Source organism: Podarcis bocagei, assembly GCF_964188305.1.
Source record: "Podarcis bocagei genome assembly, chromosome: 3".
In the NCBI taxonomy this organism is placed as follows: Eukaryota; Metazoa; Chordata; class Lepidosauria; order Squamata; family Lacertidae; genus Podarcis; species Podarcis bocagei.
This window is the reverse complement of record NC_138127.1, coordinates 23,700,992-23,717,651: the sequence shown is the minus strand read 5'-3', so window position 1 is coordinate 23,717,651 and position 16,660 is coordinate 23,700,992. Positions and strand designations below refer to the sequence as shown.

Sequence of the window (16,660 nt, the reverse complement as noted above, 5' to 3'; positions counted from 1 at the left end):
GGAGGCCCAAGCAGCTGCTGTGCAATTTAGCAGGCAAAGCCATACCTCATTGCCCAGATTAGCCAGGCTGCCTGTATCATTGAACCCTGTTCCATACTGCATAGGCACCCGTTTGTAGCTCAACAACCATCTTTAGGATTAGGGAAACTGGGCACCCATTTAGTGCACTGACAAAGCTGCTTTTAAAAAAAGTTAAGATATTTCATAATTGATCCAGTCATGTACATGTGCATTGATTCTTAATTATTGTTCAACCCTCTTTCAACATGGCAGATTTGGTACACTGTTTGCATTAAGAATATACAGTTGCCTATTAATCAAAGTGGCATTTGAACTCTGGCAATTGCTTTGGTTGCTCTCAGTCACAGTTAATATAAATGATGTCCATTCAAGAATGGAGTCATGCAGACATCCAGAGAGTTAGAAATGGGTGTAGTGCATATATTTGGACTCTACGGATAGGAGCTTCAGGTCAAGAATGTGACATGTACATTCCCCAACCTTCTTTTTTCCAACTAGGAGACAATCAGCCCATTCTCTATTCCCAAATTCATTGGGTTTATTTATATTTTAAACAACTCAGAAATGAAAGACATGCTGTATCAAGCAAAGGATGGAAGCCAAGGTGAAAAGGTGCCCTGCATGAATTAAAAAAGGGGAAAAAAGACAGGTATAGGCTGGTCTTTTTATTCCTAATGGAATTAATACATGAATCATGACTTTAATAAGTGCCATCTGTTTGTTAATTGTACTTTGCAAAGCACCAGGATTTTGCTTTCTTGTTTAATAACAAAACAAGTTAGCGGCTACAAAGGAAATTGCAGATGTCCTGAAATACCCAGGATCCTACAACTTGAGTGTTAGGAAAATCATGGTTAATGCTATGCACATATTGTTTCTGTTTCCAGGATCTAGTACTTAACTCGTGGCATCAAAACTGTACTAAAAGATAGCTAATATTAATTTTTTGATAGCAGTTGCATGATCCTTACATTAGAAAAATATTCATTTGCAAATGATCCATGTGGGCTGACACAGAGCATGGTCAAGGTGCCAAACAATGGTGCTGGCTTGCTGAAGCTCAGCATATTATCTGGCTCTGGTCAGTATATGGAAGGGAGAATCAATGGGACTCAATGCACATCTAAGTATGGTATATTTGTATGCAAACCTAAATATGGTGCTTTGACAAACTATGTTGAGTATTTTGAGACATCATATTTTATCTATAGCAGTGTGATAACAAAGCATCCCACATGAACCTATAAGCCCATTTGCGCAATTCATCCAGCCAGCATTAAACATTTTAAATTCTGATTGGTATCAATAGGAGATTTCCGTGCAATCAATCCTATGCATGCTTTATGATGCCTACTCAGGAACACGGTGGGACGTACTTCTCAGTAAACACAGGAATACACTGTTAAACACATGCATAGCTACAGACCTTTACTGCATGCTGGATTGTGTCCACTCTTTATTCGTATTTCATTGTTTTTCAATGAAAGTGATAATATTCCAGTAGTGTTTTGCCAGAGGCATAAATTCATACTAATATCTCAAGGTTGCCATGTATCTAAGGCTATGAAAAGTTGCAGGATATGACAAAAAATATAGCAAAATCTATCATTTCTCCACAATTGCTCACAGGCATAATAAATGGTCAACATTTTCAAATCACTCCCTTATTTTGAAACAGGGCTTCATGGGTGCACTGGGAACCCAAACCAAGCAAGAAGAGGGCAAGCGGTAGTATTTCTTGTAATATATTTAAAAACACACACAACTGCCCATCACTCATCCAACAAGCTCCTTCCAAACCACTAGAGACAGTTAGTTTACTGGCCTAACAGGCATCTATGCGTAGGTAACAGAACTTCCTCTTCTTCTCCTGTTCCCTTCCGCTCCCTGCATCCCCTCAAAATCAGATCAGGAGGGCGGGAGAATGCTCTGGAGCATATTTGGAGAGTGCAGAGGAAGGAGAGGAAATAGAAGTCCCATTGTGCCAGTAGATCTATGCATTCAGAGCACTGGATAAGACCCCCAAACTCTGCATACATCATATGCATTGTCCTTAACTGCCACTGAGCCATGGTAAAACTGAGCACCATGTGAAAATACAAACTCTTGGTTGTCAGAGCTTGCTGTTATGCTAAGAGGAAGCTAGCAATCCATCACTCTTCCATTCAGCCTGAGTCTTACCATTGAGAACTGACTTTGAAAGGGCAGTAGTGGTGGAACTTTCACGCACAAATTTCCTTGCTCCGTTGGAAGTTTTAAGGGAGGCTGTTCAGTGGAAGGTGAAACACAGGGAGGACATGTGGACCTGATTCTCCAGTAAAACGTCCTCCCCTGAAAAGACACGGGTGAGTTCCTGCCCTGGCCAGCTGCTTTGGGAGTGAGGAGTGGAAACAAAATGGGTGAGAGAGGGTTGAGTGAGGGGGAAGAGAAGATGTGAAGAGGGGATAAAGGAAGAAGATAAGCAGCAGCAGTGCTGAGCAAATGAATAAAGAACCCAATTTTTCCCACCCACAGGAGACTAGCCTGAGCCCCTCTGCGAGACTTAGGCACTTCCCAGACAACAGTGACTTTCTTCTGAGCTGGCTCCAGCTTAGATTCAAAGGGAAGGTAAAGCAAAGGGGGAGGGACTCTTTCTTTCTTTTTTACAAACCACATATTATTTTAATAGCTCTACATTTAAATGCCACTGTTTAAAACTTAGATTTAGCAATGCATTTCCCCTCACTCAACCATTTCCTCTGCAGTTTAGCTGTTTCAGATGGACAGAACAGGAAGGGTCCTGTTGCTATTACACAAAATGGCAAAACTCTCATTAACTGAGGTGGAAAGAGATAATTAGCCCCAAAGGATAATGTGGTTGGGAAAAATAAACTACTGTAATATGCAGTTGAAAAACAATCAAGTAAGAAGTGTTCATTTCTGTCTCACACGACTTGCATATTATAAAAACACATGAAGATAGCAATTTTTGTCTTAAAACGATAAAAAATTCCTCTTGCCTTTTTATGTGCTAATGTTTATTAAGGTGAATTTTGGAGAAAATTCATACTAAATTACACTGAGAAAAACGTGAGTCATTGTTCCAGCTCATGATGGTCCTTAATTTAGCTTCAAAACAAGAGCAATGAAGTACTAAAGCAATGCATTTGTGAGAAAAAGATCTCTTGTGATGGTGTTAAACTTGGAGCTTATGTTTTAATGATTTGCGGGGCTTTTTTTCAGTCAGAACTCACTGGAACCTCTCAGGTGGGCCCCATTGCTATTCTAAGAGAATGAAGAAGGTGTTCATGGTGAGTTCCAGCACCGTTTTTTTCTAGAAAAATAGCACTGATGATTCGTTAGGCTGTAATTAGCTGTTGTTTCCCAGATCTCTCTTATAATGTGAAGGGACAAAGTGTGCAGTACACAGGGGAAAAACACTTAAAATATTTTTTTGGCAACTATACTTTCATTTCTCATGTAAAATATTGATTCCCTCTGCCTACCACCGTATAGCTTTATACTTTGATACCCAAACTATTCAGCAGTATCCCAATCATGATGAACTACGAGTAGCTAGCATATTCATTATGACTAGTATCCAACCAAATCATACAAGTTATTCTGAAAGGTCTGGATGAGGCATCCAATGTTCCATCTGGTCTGATTTTGTGGACTCTTTCTGAGGGCTAAAGAAGAGACATAAATTGTCTCTTTTCATCTTGCTGCTTCCTCTATACTCAACTCTTTGGATTCTAGAGAAATCAAACTATCTGAGTCTATGTCAGTAACGTCATGAAGGAGAACACAGCCTGCAAAATTTTCATGGAACAAAGCTTCAAATTAAAGTTAACCAGTTAGAAAAGACAACAACATTGAATGGCAACTATTTTCAAAGACTGAGAGAAGCTGATATGCATTGGAACAATTGGTGCATCTGTACTACAATCATTTTTCAAGAATTTCCATATAAGTTTGCTCCAGGGGGGAAAACCATAGAATATTTTCAGTTGCCAAAACTGCCATTTGCAATTAAAAATTAAAGCTGCAGCACTCATCCCATGCAGGCAATTATCTAAAGGTAGCTGGCAGTCGTCATTGTTTACAGTGCCGCTGCTATGTCATGACTTCATTAATCTGGGAATTTATATTTTAATAGATTTAACAGTGTCAGATTTATTTTCAGCTAGGCTCATATTTGAATCACACTCACAAATAACAGTAGCAAAAACCCTGCTTTCTTGGCATTCCTCCAAGCTACCTCACCATCTCATTTTTGGAGCGTTATAGTCCAACAGAACAAAATCATTAAAGGTGACAAAAAAAATTGCATAAATTTTTATTGAAACTGCTAGAAACACTAATTAACATATAGATACCAACTTCCATAAGTCACATCTTATTCTACATTCCCAGTAAATACAGCATCCCTAGAAGATGTTACTGGTCACTACATCCCTGAAACTTGATATAAATCCATCCTTCGCATGTATTCACTAAAAAGGCTATTTTTAAAACAACCATACAAAGCAGTTGTATCTTTGCAGTGGTAACCCAATATTCCACAAAGGGAATACACATACATCTTCAAAATTCAATCACAACTACTCACAGAACAAATTGAACTTCGGGGGTGGTATCATGGGCTTCACTGTAAGGTTAGGAACTGAAGCATAAACTCCAACCCTGAAGGACCCTCCCCTTCAAGTCCTGTCCTACTTCAGCATAACTTTCATTTTATTGAAAGGTGCACCTCTTTGTCAAGCGATGGAGTGAGGTGTTGATTTTAAGACTGTTTTACTTTTGTTCCTGCCACCATCTCAATTCTGTTGACAATTCTGATGTTCAGTTGGTTGATGTTTCATTGTTTCAGATTTAAACACACTATTCATTACGACTTTTAGTGAATATATAATCCACTCTGGGACCCCTGGGTGCTCTAGATACCTGCAATAGGTAGGTAAGTTCCTACTTAAGCGTCTATTAAATTGTGCTCTGAGGCTGCTCAGTGGAACCTACTCCTGCAACTGAGTGTACAGAATAATGCAAATCTCCTTAGGTATCTTAAGACTGATTTGTTGAGTAATAAAAGTTTGATTAGTATATTACAGTAAAACTGTGTTTAGTAATTACTACCATTATTGAGGGACTCATATGTTGAATTACAACTGTGTAATCCAGGCGGGTGCTATTCAAGCTCTTAACGATCAAAAACAATTTGTCACAACAGGTGATGTATTCATCATCAGGGGAATAAAGTATTTTGTTGAAAGTCCAGTGAAGGAAACATATGAGGAACAGACAGCAAAAACTAATTCTTCAGTTTGCAAATATCCAAAATTTGGATATCTGCTAAGACTTTTCCTTATCTTTTAAAGACATTTAAACAGTCCTCTCAATCTTTAATGAGAGTTTTAGAGCCTAGCGTCTCTCTCTCTCTATATATACATTTATTTTTCCCTAAGTACCTTTCAATCAATTCAAAAGTTTAAAAAGCTACTTTCCAAGCAAAATCTAAGCAAGTAAGATTTATACAATAAACAAATGCTACTGAAATTGAGAAATTGGGGGGCGCACCTTGAAAACCCATGCAATCTGCTGACTGCCCCAACAAATGTTTATACTGTTTTTAATGTGCATTCATTCAGAAACCATGAATAAAGTATCTAAAAATAACCAAGGAGACAAAACTGTTACAGGAGACTGAGTGAACAAGCAAACATGAATCTAAGTGAATGAATGGATGCGCCAGAGATGCAATATACTCATTCAGAGATATTCGAAGCCCAAGGGTGGGGAAAACATTTGCTTCTGATCATTCTCTCAATTAGATCTTTTCTGCTCTTCCTGTTTTTTCCTTTTTGCCCTACGGATGATACCAAGCCAGACTCCATAAAATTGATCCCTAAATGAAGCTGTGAATTAGCTTTCAAAATACCTTGCAAAACTCCTCTTTCACGTGTTCCTGAGCTTTGTTCCGAAGGGCTAACAACTATATTGATACCCTATACATAATCAAGTTCCTAACTTCAGAATACTTCAGATTGTCAGTGCTCTGTCTGACAGTTGAGCCAAATATATATAGATGGATCACACAGATCACACATTCGACAGTCGACATTAAGCACAAAAAAGATAGAACTACCATTTTTTAAATTTCAGGCTACCAGTCACTAGCACATGTAAAAGCTGTACTTGACTCTTAAAACATTCAGTAAGTGTTGGGTGAGGTAGGGGAAAGCACAACTTAATTTCTCTTAATTTAATTTCAAGTGTTATATGGTGGTTAAGCATAGTTAAAGGGTTTAAAAGTGGTTTTGCATATGCACCCCAAGGTAACTTATACTTTCCCTGTGCCAGCTATCATTCCTTTTGGTAGGAATTGCATAGAACATGTTATACCATTCCAGGCAGAAGGGACCTAGAAGAATAACGACCCATGCATCCAACCCAGAAGCCAAATACTAACACTAGGATAATGGAATAACTATAACCTATGGCTAATGTTAGGACGCGGGTGGCGCTGTGGGTTAAACCACAGAGCCTAGGACTTGCTGATCAGAATGTCGGTGGTTCGAATCCCTGTGACGGGGTGAGCTCCCGTTGATCAGTCCCTGCTCCTGCCCACCTAGCAGTTTGAAAGCACGTAAAAGTGCAAGTAGATAAATAAGTACCGCTCCGGCGGGAAGGTAAACAGCGTTTCCGTGTGCTGCTCTGGTTCGCCAGATGTGGCTTAGTGATGCTGGCCACATGATCCGGAAGCTGTACACCAGCTTCCTCAGCCAGTAAAGCGAGATGAGCGCCACAACCCCAGAGTCAGCCACGACTGGACCTAATGGTCAGGGGTCCCTTTACCTTTACCTATGGCTAATGTTAGAAATTGTCAGATAGGATAATCACAATAAACCTTCACCCATCACCTCCTGGCAAATAGAAGGAGAAGAAATGGAGGCAGTGAGAGATTTTACTTTCTTGGGCTCCATGATCACTGCAGATGGTGACAGCAGTCACGAAATTAAAAGACGCCTGCTCCTTGGGAGAAAGGCGATGACAAACCTAGACAGCATCTTAAAAAGCAGAGACATCACCTTGCCAACAAAGGTCCGTATAGTTAAAGCCATGGTTTTCCCAGTAGTGATGTATGGAAGTGAGAGCTGGACCATAAAGAAGGCTGATCACCGAAGAATTGATGCTTTTGAATTATGAGGCTGGAGGAAACTCTTGAGAGTCCCATGGGCTGCAAGAAGATCAAACGTATCCATTCTTAAGGAAATCAGCCCTGAGTGCTCACTGGAAGGACAGATCGTGAAGCTGAGGCTCCAATACTTTGGCCACCTCATCAGAAGAGAAGGCTCCCTGATGTTGGGAAAGATGGAGGGCACAAGGAGAAGGGGACGACAAAGGACGAGATGGTTGGACAGTGTTCTCGAAGCTACAAACATGAGTCTGACCAAACTGCGGGAGGCAGTGGAAGACAGGAGTGCCTGGCGTGCTCTGGTCCATGGAGTCATGAAGAGTCGGACACGACTAAACAACAACAACAACAACAACAACAGAATTGAAGGAAGGAAATCTGCAACACTCCCAACCTACAGCTCTCTTACATAAAAAGTTCCTTTGGAGAAAGTGTTATAAATTGAGGTTTGCATATAATTCAGGAATATCACAAATCCCGAGTTAATGCAGGATGTCTCTGAGGTGTTTGGGGCTTGTCAGAGGCAAAGCCTTTCCCCTTCTCCTTCCTTTTTCCTTATGTACTGTATTGTGTCTGTTTAGATTGTAAGCCTGAGGGCAGGGAGCACGCTACTAATGATTTTTCCAAGTACATCTGAGATACTTTTTAGCTAAAGCTGAATGCCTTAAGTAAACAAAGCAGGATCCAACAAGCCAGGTAAGAGTGAAATAGGGATTCTTTGTGGCATTTCAATGATCCAGGCAACAACAACAAAATGTATCTGCTGAAATCAAAAGCAATTCTCCAAACTTACCATTATGCTATACAGTTGTACCTTGGGTTAAGTACTTAATTCGTCTGAGGTCTAAGTACTTAATTCGTCAGAGGTCTGTTCTTAACCTGAAACTGTTCTTAACCCGAAGCACCACTTTAGCTAATGGGGCCTCCTGCTGCTGCCGCACCGCCGGAGCACAATTTCTGTTCTCATCTTGAAGCAAAGTTCTTAACCCGAGGTAATATTTCTGGGTTAGCGGAGTCTGTAACCTGAAGCGTCTGTAACCCGAGGTACCACTGTAGTGGGATGATAGGGGAAGGGTGAGCAAAACCTAGAGTGAAGAGAGGGTGTGGAGGAAGAGCTCCACTGTGATTGACAGGTCTAGCTTGTAAAAGGAAGGAATTATTTTACTGGTGCTCTCCAATTCCAGTACTTTGTGGAGGGATACCAGCTTTCCAAGGTATATCTCTAAGCAATAGAGGAAGGAGCAGGGAGGGAACCATTGCTCTCCCAGCTTCCCAACACAGTGGGTCATTGCCACTTACTGAGAGGGAAGGCGTGAGGGGCTTGCAATGGTGAGTAGCGGTGGAGCCAATCCAACACTGCCAGGTGCCACACCAAGCTCCCCTCTTAGAAAGTGACAGCCACCCATTGTACCTGGAAGCCAGGAGAGCAATAGCGCAGCAGCCCACCAGCCACTTCTGCCTCTAAGCTAAAGGAAGACGCCAGGACAGAGAGAGAGGGAGAGAGAACTCTCTTTGGTAATTGAAAGGCCTACCATGCAACCAGAGGGAGTGATTTTACATGGAAAGTGAACCCTTTTTAGTTCTTTCCACTCCAAAATCAACTTTAAAGGTTCCTGGCACAAAACTCCCGGGACCTATGTCTCTGCAATGTGGCAAATTCTTACACAGAAGCTAATTCCTCATGTCTGCAATTTTCAGGTCACTTGGCCACAAAATACAAAGGTAAACTGATTCCTTGTGTACACACCTTGAAAAACAGCGATCCTTCTGAAATTTAGCAGGTATCATTATCTCAGAGGGGGAAACTCTGTCTGCAAATTTCATCCAATTCTGGCTGAAAATAATAATAAACAACTTATTGGGGGGGGATGATGTTCCCGAGTTCTGCAAAAACAAACCCGCCTGCCCCCCACCCCGCCTTTAATCCGATGATGCTGTGTCACAAATGCTCACGGCTGTTGTGGCTCACAGCAATTTGAATACCTGCCTCCCCAAAGGACAAAGACAAAATCTATGTCCTTTCCCCGCTCGCAACATTTTGCTTTAAGCCACAAACATTTTTTTTCTGGAGAGTGGTAGTGCTGGGTGCAACTGACGCCATCTTGTACAGAGAGGGAGGGGTGTGTGGCAAAAGGCATGTGGGGAGGGGGAGGGGAGGGTGCTGCTTGTGCTCACTGTCAACTGGTCAGCATCTCAAACGTACACACCTGGACTTTACTATGAATTCAACTAGGCTACAGTCAGATCAATGATGGCTTGGAGGAAGACACACCAAATAACAGTATTTCGTAAGAAACTACAGACTACCTTTGGATTGCGGCTAAAGTCATGTGCACATGGATTCAAAAACCAGCAATGGACAACGGCGGCAAGAGTCTTAATAGCACATGGATGGAAGAATGAGGAAATCCCGATGAAAGAACTGTGGCAAGAAAAACTGATGGACTATGCGGAATTGGCAAAACTGACACACAAACTACATGACAAGGATAACTGTGATTTTAAAGATGAATGGGAACCTTTTACAAAATACTTGAAGAAGCAACAAAATGAACTGGACTCTTTGGCAGGTTTTGAATAAACATTCACAAACTTTATTGTAATATATAGATAGATAATTTGAGGATCGTTACAATTTTACTACATGCAGACAGAAAGATGTGTTGAGAAACCAGAGAAAGGAGCTGAGGGAAGTACGAGGGGTGGGGTGGGAGGTTGGGTTTTCTGTTTTGGGGGAGAGTGGAGGGGGGAAATGGAGGGGGGAACAATGTGGGTGATGTATTTTTGTTAAATTTATTGTGTTGAAATTTTTTAAAAATTTAAAAAAAACAAAAACTAGCAATGAAAGTGTACTAGAGCCAAAAAGTAAGCAGGTACAGCCAGCCATTGGTGTGGACAGGAAAAACTGCACTTAGTCTCCCATATACCGTTACAACTGACTGCAGGTGCAGATGCTCTGCTCCAAATTCACTTTTAAAAAAACACACAGATCAAACAGCAACTACACTACTATGAAAAGTAAGTGTGGAAAGGCCCTCACTTCTGTCAAAAGGAAAAATGGAGCAGATTCCAAAACTGCAACAACTACCCTTCTGAATTTTGGAAGGATTCATGCCCTCAGAAGGGGCAACCGTTCTTGTAAACTTCACCTAATTCTGACAACAGATAAATTAAGTTATATACACCCTCCAATTGGGCAGAGCTAGATCAGGCTGTTTTATAACCACCAAATTGGGGTCCAAACTGAGTCTTGTAATCAGTGCATGCATCTAGTTATAAGGTGGTTAGTTTGCTGCACTGGGCTAGGGGATGCCTTTCTTTGCGCACACAGATGCAAATTGAGATTAAAAAGACCTAAGAACTCCGTTATGTCCTGTTATCAGGGGATACAGGACTAAGTCTGTTCTTCCAAAGGGTTGTATGCTACCTAGCACACTCTTAGCTGTTCATCCTGAAGAAGAAGAAGAAGAGTTTGGATTTGATATCCCGCCTTTCACTCCCCTTCAGGAGTCTCAAAGCGGCTAACATTCTCCTTTCCCTTCCTCCCCCACAACAAACACTCTGTGAGATGAGTGGGGCTGAGAGACTTCAGAGAAGTGTGACTGGCCCAAGGTCACCCAGCAGCTGCATGTGGAGGAGCGGAGACTCGAACCCGGTTCCCCAGATTACAAGACTACCGCTCTTAACCACTACACCACACTGGCTCTCCTGACAAGAGTTTAAGAAAGAGCTGGATATTAAAATACTTTAGGTGAATTCAAAGATCAGAAATAATGTTTATAACACCTGCTGATATTCTTGGCTGGTGCAATTCTTTGGTTTCTCAGTTGCTCTACAAAAGCCTGCAAGTTCACGGTTCAGGCCCAACACATTTCAAAAGCAAAAAGCAGCTATTCCGCCTAACTGCTTTCTGCCACTTTCTGAGGCAACCGTAAAACAATTGGCTTTCAGAGCAATACTGTCTCAGACAGTGGAAGCAGAACATAAACATCATAGCTAGCAGCCATTGATAGCCTTACCCTCCATTAATTTGCCTAATCCTCTTTTGAAGCCACCCAAGTTGGTGGCCACCGCTAGTTCCTGCAGGAGCAAATTCCATTGCTGAACAATGTGTTGTGTGACAGCGTGAAGAAGTATTTTATTTTGATTCTCCTGAATCTTCCAAGTTTCAGCTCAACTGGATGTCCCCGAGTTATAATGTCATCAGCAAGGAAGAAAAACTTTTCTCTATTCACTTTGTCCACACCACACATAATTGCATACACCTCAATCGTGTTCCCCCTTTACTTGCCCTTTCTCTAAATGAAAAAGTCCTTAATGTTGTAACTTGCCTCCTTGCCCTTTTCTGACTCCTTCCCAGTTCCACAATATCCTTTTCGAAATGAGGTGACCAGATTTATAGTGCAGTATTGCATGTGCAACCACACAACAGATTTGTATAAAGACATTATAATATTGGAAGTTTTATTTCCAATTCCTTTCATAATGATCCGTAGCACACAATTTGCCTTTCTCCATGGCTGCCACATACTGGGTCAATATCTTTATCGAGCTATCCACTACAATCCCAAGGTTTCATTCCTGGTCAATTACACACAGTTCAGTCCCCATGAGTGTATATGTTTATGGAGGGGGGCATGTTTTGCCTCGACACAAATCACTTTACACTTGTTTCTACTGAATCACATTTGCCATTTCACTGCTCGGTTTTATCCTGTAGATATCATATGCAAATCCAGCTATCTCACTGCTCACCCCTAACCCTGTTGCACAGAATGGAAAACTGACTTCAATGGAGATGCAGAAATCATGTAATGCAATGTATAAGAAAGTGAACTGTTACAACCTGGGAAATCCATATTTCAAATCACATCTTGGCCATTAACCAGCTAGGTAGCTTTATGCAAGCACTGTTATGAGAACTGATGGGGCATAGTGGCTAGAAGACTGCACTGCTAATCTGCAAGTGTGCGGTCCATGAACTTGCAAGATGGCCTCAGGCAAACCTCAGTAACACCACCCTCACCTGCAATACAATAATATTCACCTCACTGCTAAGGATTGTGTAAGGATTACAACCAGATAATGCATGTGAAGTGCTTTGAACACTTGAAAGTTCAAGTGCAATATAGAAGTATTCAGCACTATTCTTTCGGCCTCAGACCCCAGCCTGCAAAATGGGGAAAGTAATAGTGGCCTACTTTACAGGGCTATTGAAACCTTGATGTACTTTGAATACTTGGATGTTCTATGTAAGTGCTATTCTTGTAAATGAAAAGAAGTGTGCGCAATTAGAGTGCTGCATAATGACAGTAAGAACATAGTTTTTAAACACAGTCTTTCTTTTTCCTCAGAACCTCCCTTAATAGCTTATATGGTTGCTTTTGTCATAGTTATGGATTTTACAGCCATTCTATAACTCCACAATTTCCAATGGAAAACTGCTTTCCTAGAGCCATTCCACAAACCCATTATGGATCATTCTTAAATCACTTCAGATTTCTCCCCTTTGGACTCATTTGCAGCATGCGTGCATTATTATTGGTTCCTCCCTCTGCATTATAGAGAACCAGTATGTCCTACCTTTCCACCCCAACATTCCAAAAAAGTTCTGTTTGTTCTGCCTTTGGGGAAAACTTAAGGCATTACACGCCATATTTAGGATCTTGTCGCCTATTGCACCTTTCAGCACTTCTCAAAAGGGAAGAGCCTGTGCACCTACCTCAGAACATATCAATTCAGAACCTTATTTGCCCCCTGCCAGTGAACCTGGCAGTGCCAGAAAATATTGCCGTATGTCCCATATTTTCAACTACGCAACATCTGGTATCATCACATATCAATTAACCTGAAAGAACTGGTCCCCACCTTAACTTTCACCTTCAGGTTTTCACAAGTACAGTCATTTAAGTGAGGCTGTCCATCCTTCTACTATAAGCACAATTAGAAGGGATTAAAGCAGGCTCTCTAAGGGCACTTTCACACATGACGCATACAGCCTGCTCACATGTATGTCTTCCTTGGAAGTAAGCCACTCTGCATTCAACAGACTTGCTTCCAGGTAAGTGTGTAAAGTCTTACATAGTTATGGATTTAGTGATTATTTATTGCCGTTTTTGTGCCGTAATTTGGAAGCTGGCTAGGGTGTGCATTTGGCTTTCATGTTTCTCTGTCCAGTTTCCTACCACAAATGAAAGGCATCCACAAGTGTGGACAGGGAGCTTTTAAGGGAATGATGTGTGAGAAGAACCCAAAGAGTGACAAAATGTATATGGAGAATGTTTTAGGTGCAACCAGCTTTTGTTTTTTTCTTGCAATAAAGAGCGGGCTAACAAAACAAAACAAAACGCTTTAAACAGACATTTAAAAACCCAAGTGAAGTCATCCGGAGTAGATGATGCCTCACTTTGGTCAGGGCGCAGCCTGACTCCCTCCTCTGGCAACCTGCACAGAATTTTGTTTAATCGGTTGCCATCAATTTGATTTTAACTAATTTTTATAATGAAATATTTTTAGAATGTGCTATTATTTGATTGTTTATTTGACTGTTGTTAGCCGCCCTGAGCCCGGCTTGGCTGGGGAGGGCGGGATATAAATAAAATTTATTATTATTATTATTATTATACAGCACCACATCTGGGCAGCACGCAAAGGCTGCTCATTGCACAGAACCGTCGCCAAGGTAGCCCAGCAACATCCCACCAGCAACATCCCACCACACTCCTCAACCCCCCCCCCCACGGGCCAGGTGGGCGCCCCTCCCTCCCAGGTGGCCCTATCAACAGCCCCCTGAGCGCGCGTCCCGCGGCGCTTCTACTCACACGAAGGCGTGGTAGATGAACGCCCAGCCGCGGGGTCTCTCGAGCACGTTGTAGAGATAGTTTTGCAGCCTCCTGTACTTGGCGTTCCGCCGGTAGCTCGGGTTGCTGCTGTAGGAGAGCGGCTTCCCCAGCAGGCTCATCCGGGCTCCTCGTTTCTTGCCTCGCCGGCTCTCCCGCAAGCCGCCGAGCCCGCCGCCGGTGCCCAAGAGGAGCAAGCCGTCCCCTCGCGAGGGCGCCGAGTTCAGGAGCACCCTGCTCCGGCCAGACTCCACATCCTTCATGCCGCTGCCCCCGCCGCCGCGACACCCCGCCGTGCTGCTCTTCAGCCAGAGCCCGCCGGCGGAGCCGCCCTCGTCGTCTCCTCGGCTGTGGCTGCGGGGCATGGCATCACGGCGGGGGCAAAAGCGGCAGCAGCGGCGGCGCCGGCAGCAGCAGCAGCGGGTCCCCGCTTGGCTGGAGGGCGGAGGCGAGCAGCTTCCTCCGGGCGCTGAGGAGGCGACGAGGAGAAGGCGGGAGAAAAGAGACTGGGGCGGCTGCAGGAGCCTCGCGCTCTCCCCACAGCTCCCGCCGAGCAGGAAGGGGGCAGGCAGAGCCGTGGGGGCCACCTTGCCACACGCAGCACGCAGCAGGCAGCGCCGAGGCTTCTGAGGCGGGAGAAGAGAAAAAGCGACGGCTCCTCTCAGGCGCGTCCGCTCTCTTCAAGCTCCGGCTCGCTCGCCTCGTCCCCCCCCCCCCCGCGAACCGCTTCGCCTCAGATGCCGCCTTTAAAACAAAAACAAAAAAACACCGTATGAAACTTTGGAGTTAAAAGCGAGCGCCTGCGAAGCAACAGAGCGCCGCTCGGCTTTCCGAGCGAGAGAGAGGGGCGCATCCACAAATAACACGAGGAGAGCCAGTTGCTGCTTTGGAGGAGGAGGTGGAGGGAGGGAGGGAGAGGAACGGCGGGGGGGGGGGCAAGCCCAGAGAAAGAGAGAGAGAAGTCTGCTGCTGTCTTGATTTATAGAAATTGGAAAAGGACGGCCAGGAGGGGGGGGGGAGCCGGGCAGCCTCGGAGAGAGGCAAACTCATGCCCAAGGCTCCCGCTGCCACCTTGGCTTGTCAGCACACTTTGCAGGGCGAGCGCTTCTCGGGCGGGCAAGCTGTTGCTCTCCGTCCAAGTGCAAGAGAAAGTCGCCGCCACATAAAACGGACGAGAGCAGAAAGTCGGAGGAGGCACCCAGACGCGCCCTCGGCTTCCTGGGCCAAATGAGCAGCAGTGTGAGAGGCGCAACTCACGGCAAGTACGCCATAAGGAAATCTCCGCCGGAAAGTCATAAAGCGGCCTCAAGAGTCATGCCCAGTAGCAGCAGCAGCTCCTGGCGGCGGCGGCGGCTCCGTCGAAAGGCACCATACTCTGTACATGCATCTGTTAAGTTTTAACGCCTCACTCTCTGGCGGGCTTTCATTGCTGCTCGCCCTTGTTAAGAGCGCCGCGCAATAAGCGCCCCTTCAGCTTGGCATGCTTCGCTTAGCTCCCTCGAGACGACGAAGCAGCGCCGTCTTGGGAAGAGAGCGGAGCCGGCGTCGACCTGAGGGCAAAATAAATCCACCAGGGCGGGGAAGGCGGGAAAGGGACGCCCTCCTTCTGCGCTTGCGAACTCGCGCCAAGTTGCAAGAAGTTTGCCCGGCCTCACATGCAAAGCGAAGCTGCGGGTGGAAGAGGATCCGAGGGACCGCCCGACGTGAACAGGAGGGAGGGAGCGAAGGGAAGCTTCCGCTGCTAAGAAGGTAGTGGCTGCCTTTCTTTGGCTCCCTTCGCGGAGCAGCGCCCGCGAGAAGCGCCGCCGCTTCTTCCCTCGCTCACTGTGGCGCGCATTTAAGGAGCAGGTGGCGACTCCTCGGGGCTGCAGGAGGCATCCCGCCCCTTCCCTGAGATCCCCTCCAATGCCAGAAGAAACACCACGTCCCCAGGGCCGCCTTCTCTCTCTCGCTCTCAGGCGACGCGACGCGCGGTTGGCGGGAGACGCGCTCCCACGTGACGCCCAGGAACTTAGGCGCGAGGCGGCTGTGGCCAAGTTGGGTCGCTCCCTCGCCTCAGTTCCTCAGAGCCGTGAGGAAGGGAAGGTGGCCTGGGAGGAAACTGCGTGGGTCGTTTAAATCCAGAGAAGTACAGGTGTGGCACAAGTAAAATATCACGAAACCCCGGTTGCAATTCAAGGTTCTCGACGTTTACATCGTGTTTCTGCCCCTTCTTTTCCAGCACTTGCCATTCTCTAGCAAAAATGGGAATTCTTCCTGTAGCTTACAGCTTCTTTTTCTTTTTTCTCTGTTCTTTTTTGCATACTGCTGCTGAAGCTCAGCGTGACATTCATTTCCAATGTCAACTGCACCCAGCCTTGCCATCTACACGCAGGCAAGCTTGCTTTGAAAAGAAAACAGGTCAGGAAATGATGCTGTGACAACAAGTGTAGCATGGAGGAAGAATGATGAGCCTCTCTGAACGTCTAACCTCCGTCATCGCTGCCACTCTTTCAGAGTAAGATCCTTCGCTCTTCAGTGTTCACTTTTGAGCGCTGTTTGCTTTATTGTCAAGATCATAAAAAGTAAACTGGAAAAGGGCTGGGACCCATTGAGAAAGCTCTTGATGTCCATTTTTAAATTTAAC

General features: G+C 44.5%; 1 protein-coding gene and 1 long non-coding RNA gene across 3 annotated transcripts in view; one reads left to right on the top strand and one right to left on the bottom strand.

The window, feature by feature from the left end:
• KCNQ5 (potassium voltage-gated channel subfamily Q member 5) overlaps nt 1-14,496 on the bottom strand; it is a 261,710-nt gene extending 247,214 nt beyond the window's left edge. Inside the window, exon 1 of one of the 2 annotated variants that reach the window (XM_081186923.1) lies at nt 14,017-14,496. In XM_081186923.1, coding sequence (XP_081043049.1) covers nt 14,017-14,399 — 383 coding nt within the window. In that variant the 5' untranslated portion in view covers nt 14,400-14,496. The remainder of the gene's footprint in view (nt 1-14,016) is intronic. The other variant, XM_081186919.1, reaches the window with a different exon arrangement.
• An 81-nt stretch (nt 14,497-14,577) lies between these two features.
• LOC308583160 lies at nt 14,578-16,659 on the top strand. The gene is made up of 2 exons (XR_014006096.1): nt 14,578-16,168; nt 16,256-16,659. It is a non-coding gene; the product is annotated as an uncharacterized lncRNA (long non-coding RNA).
• Nucleotide 16,660: the final 1 nt, after the last annotated feature.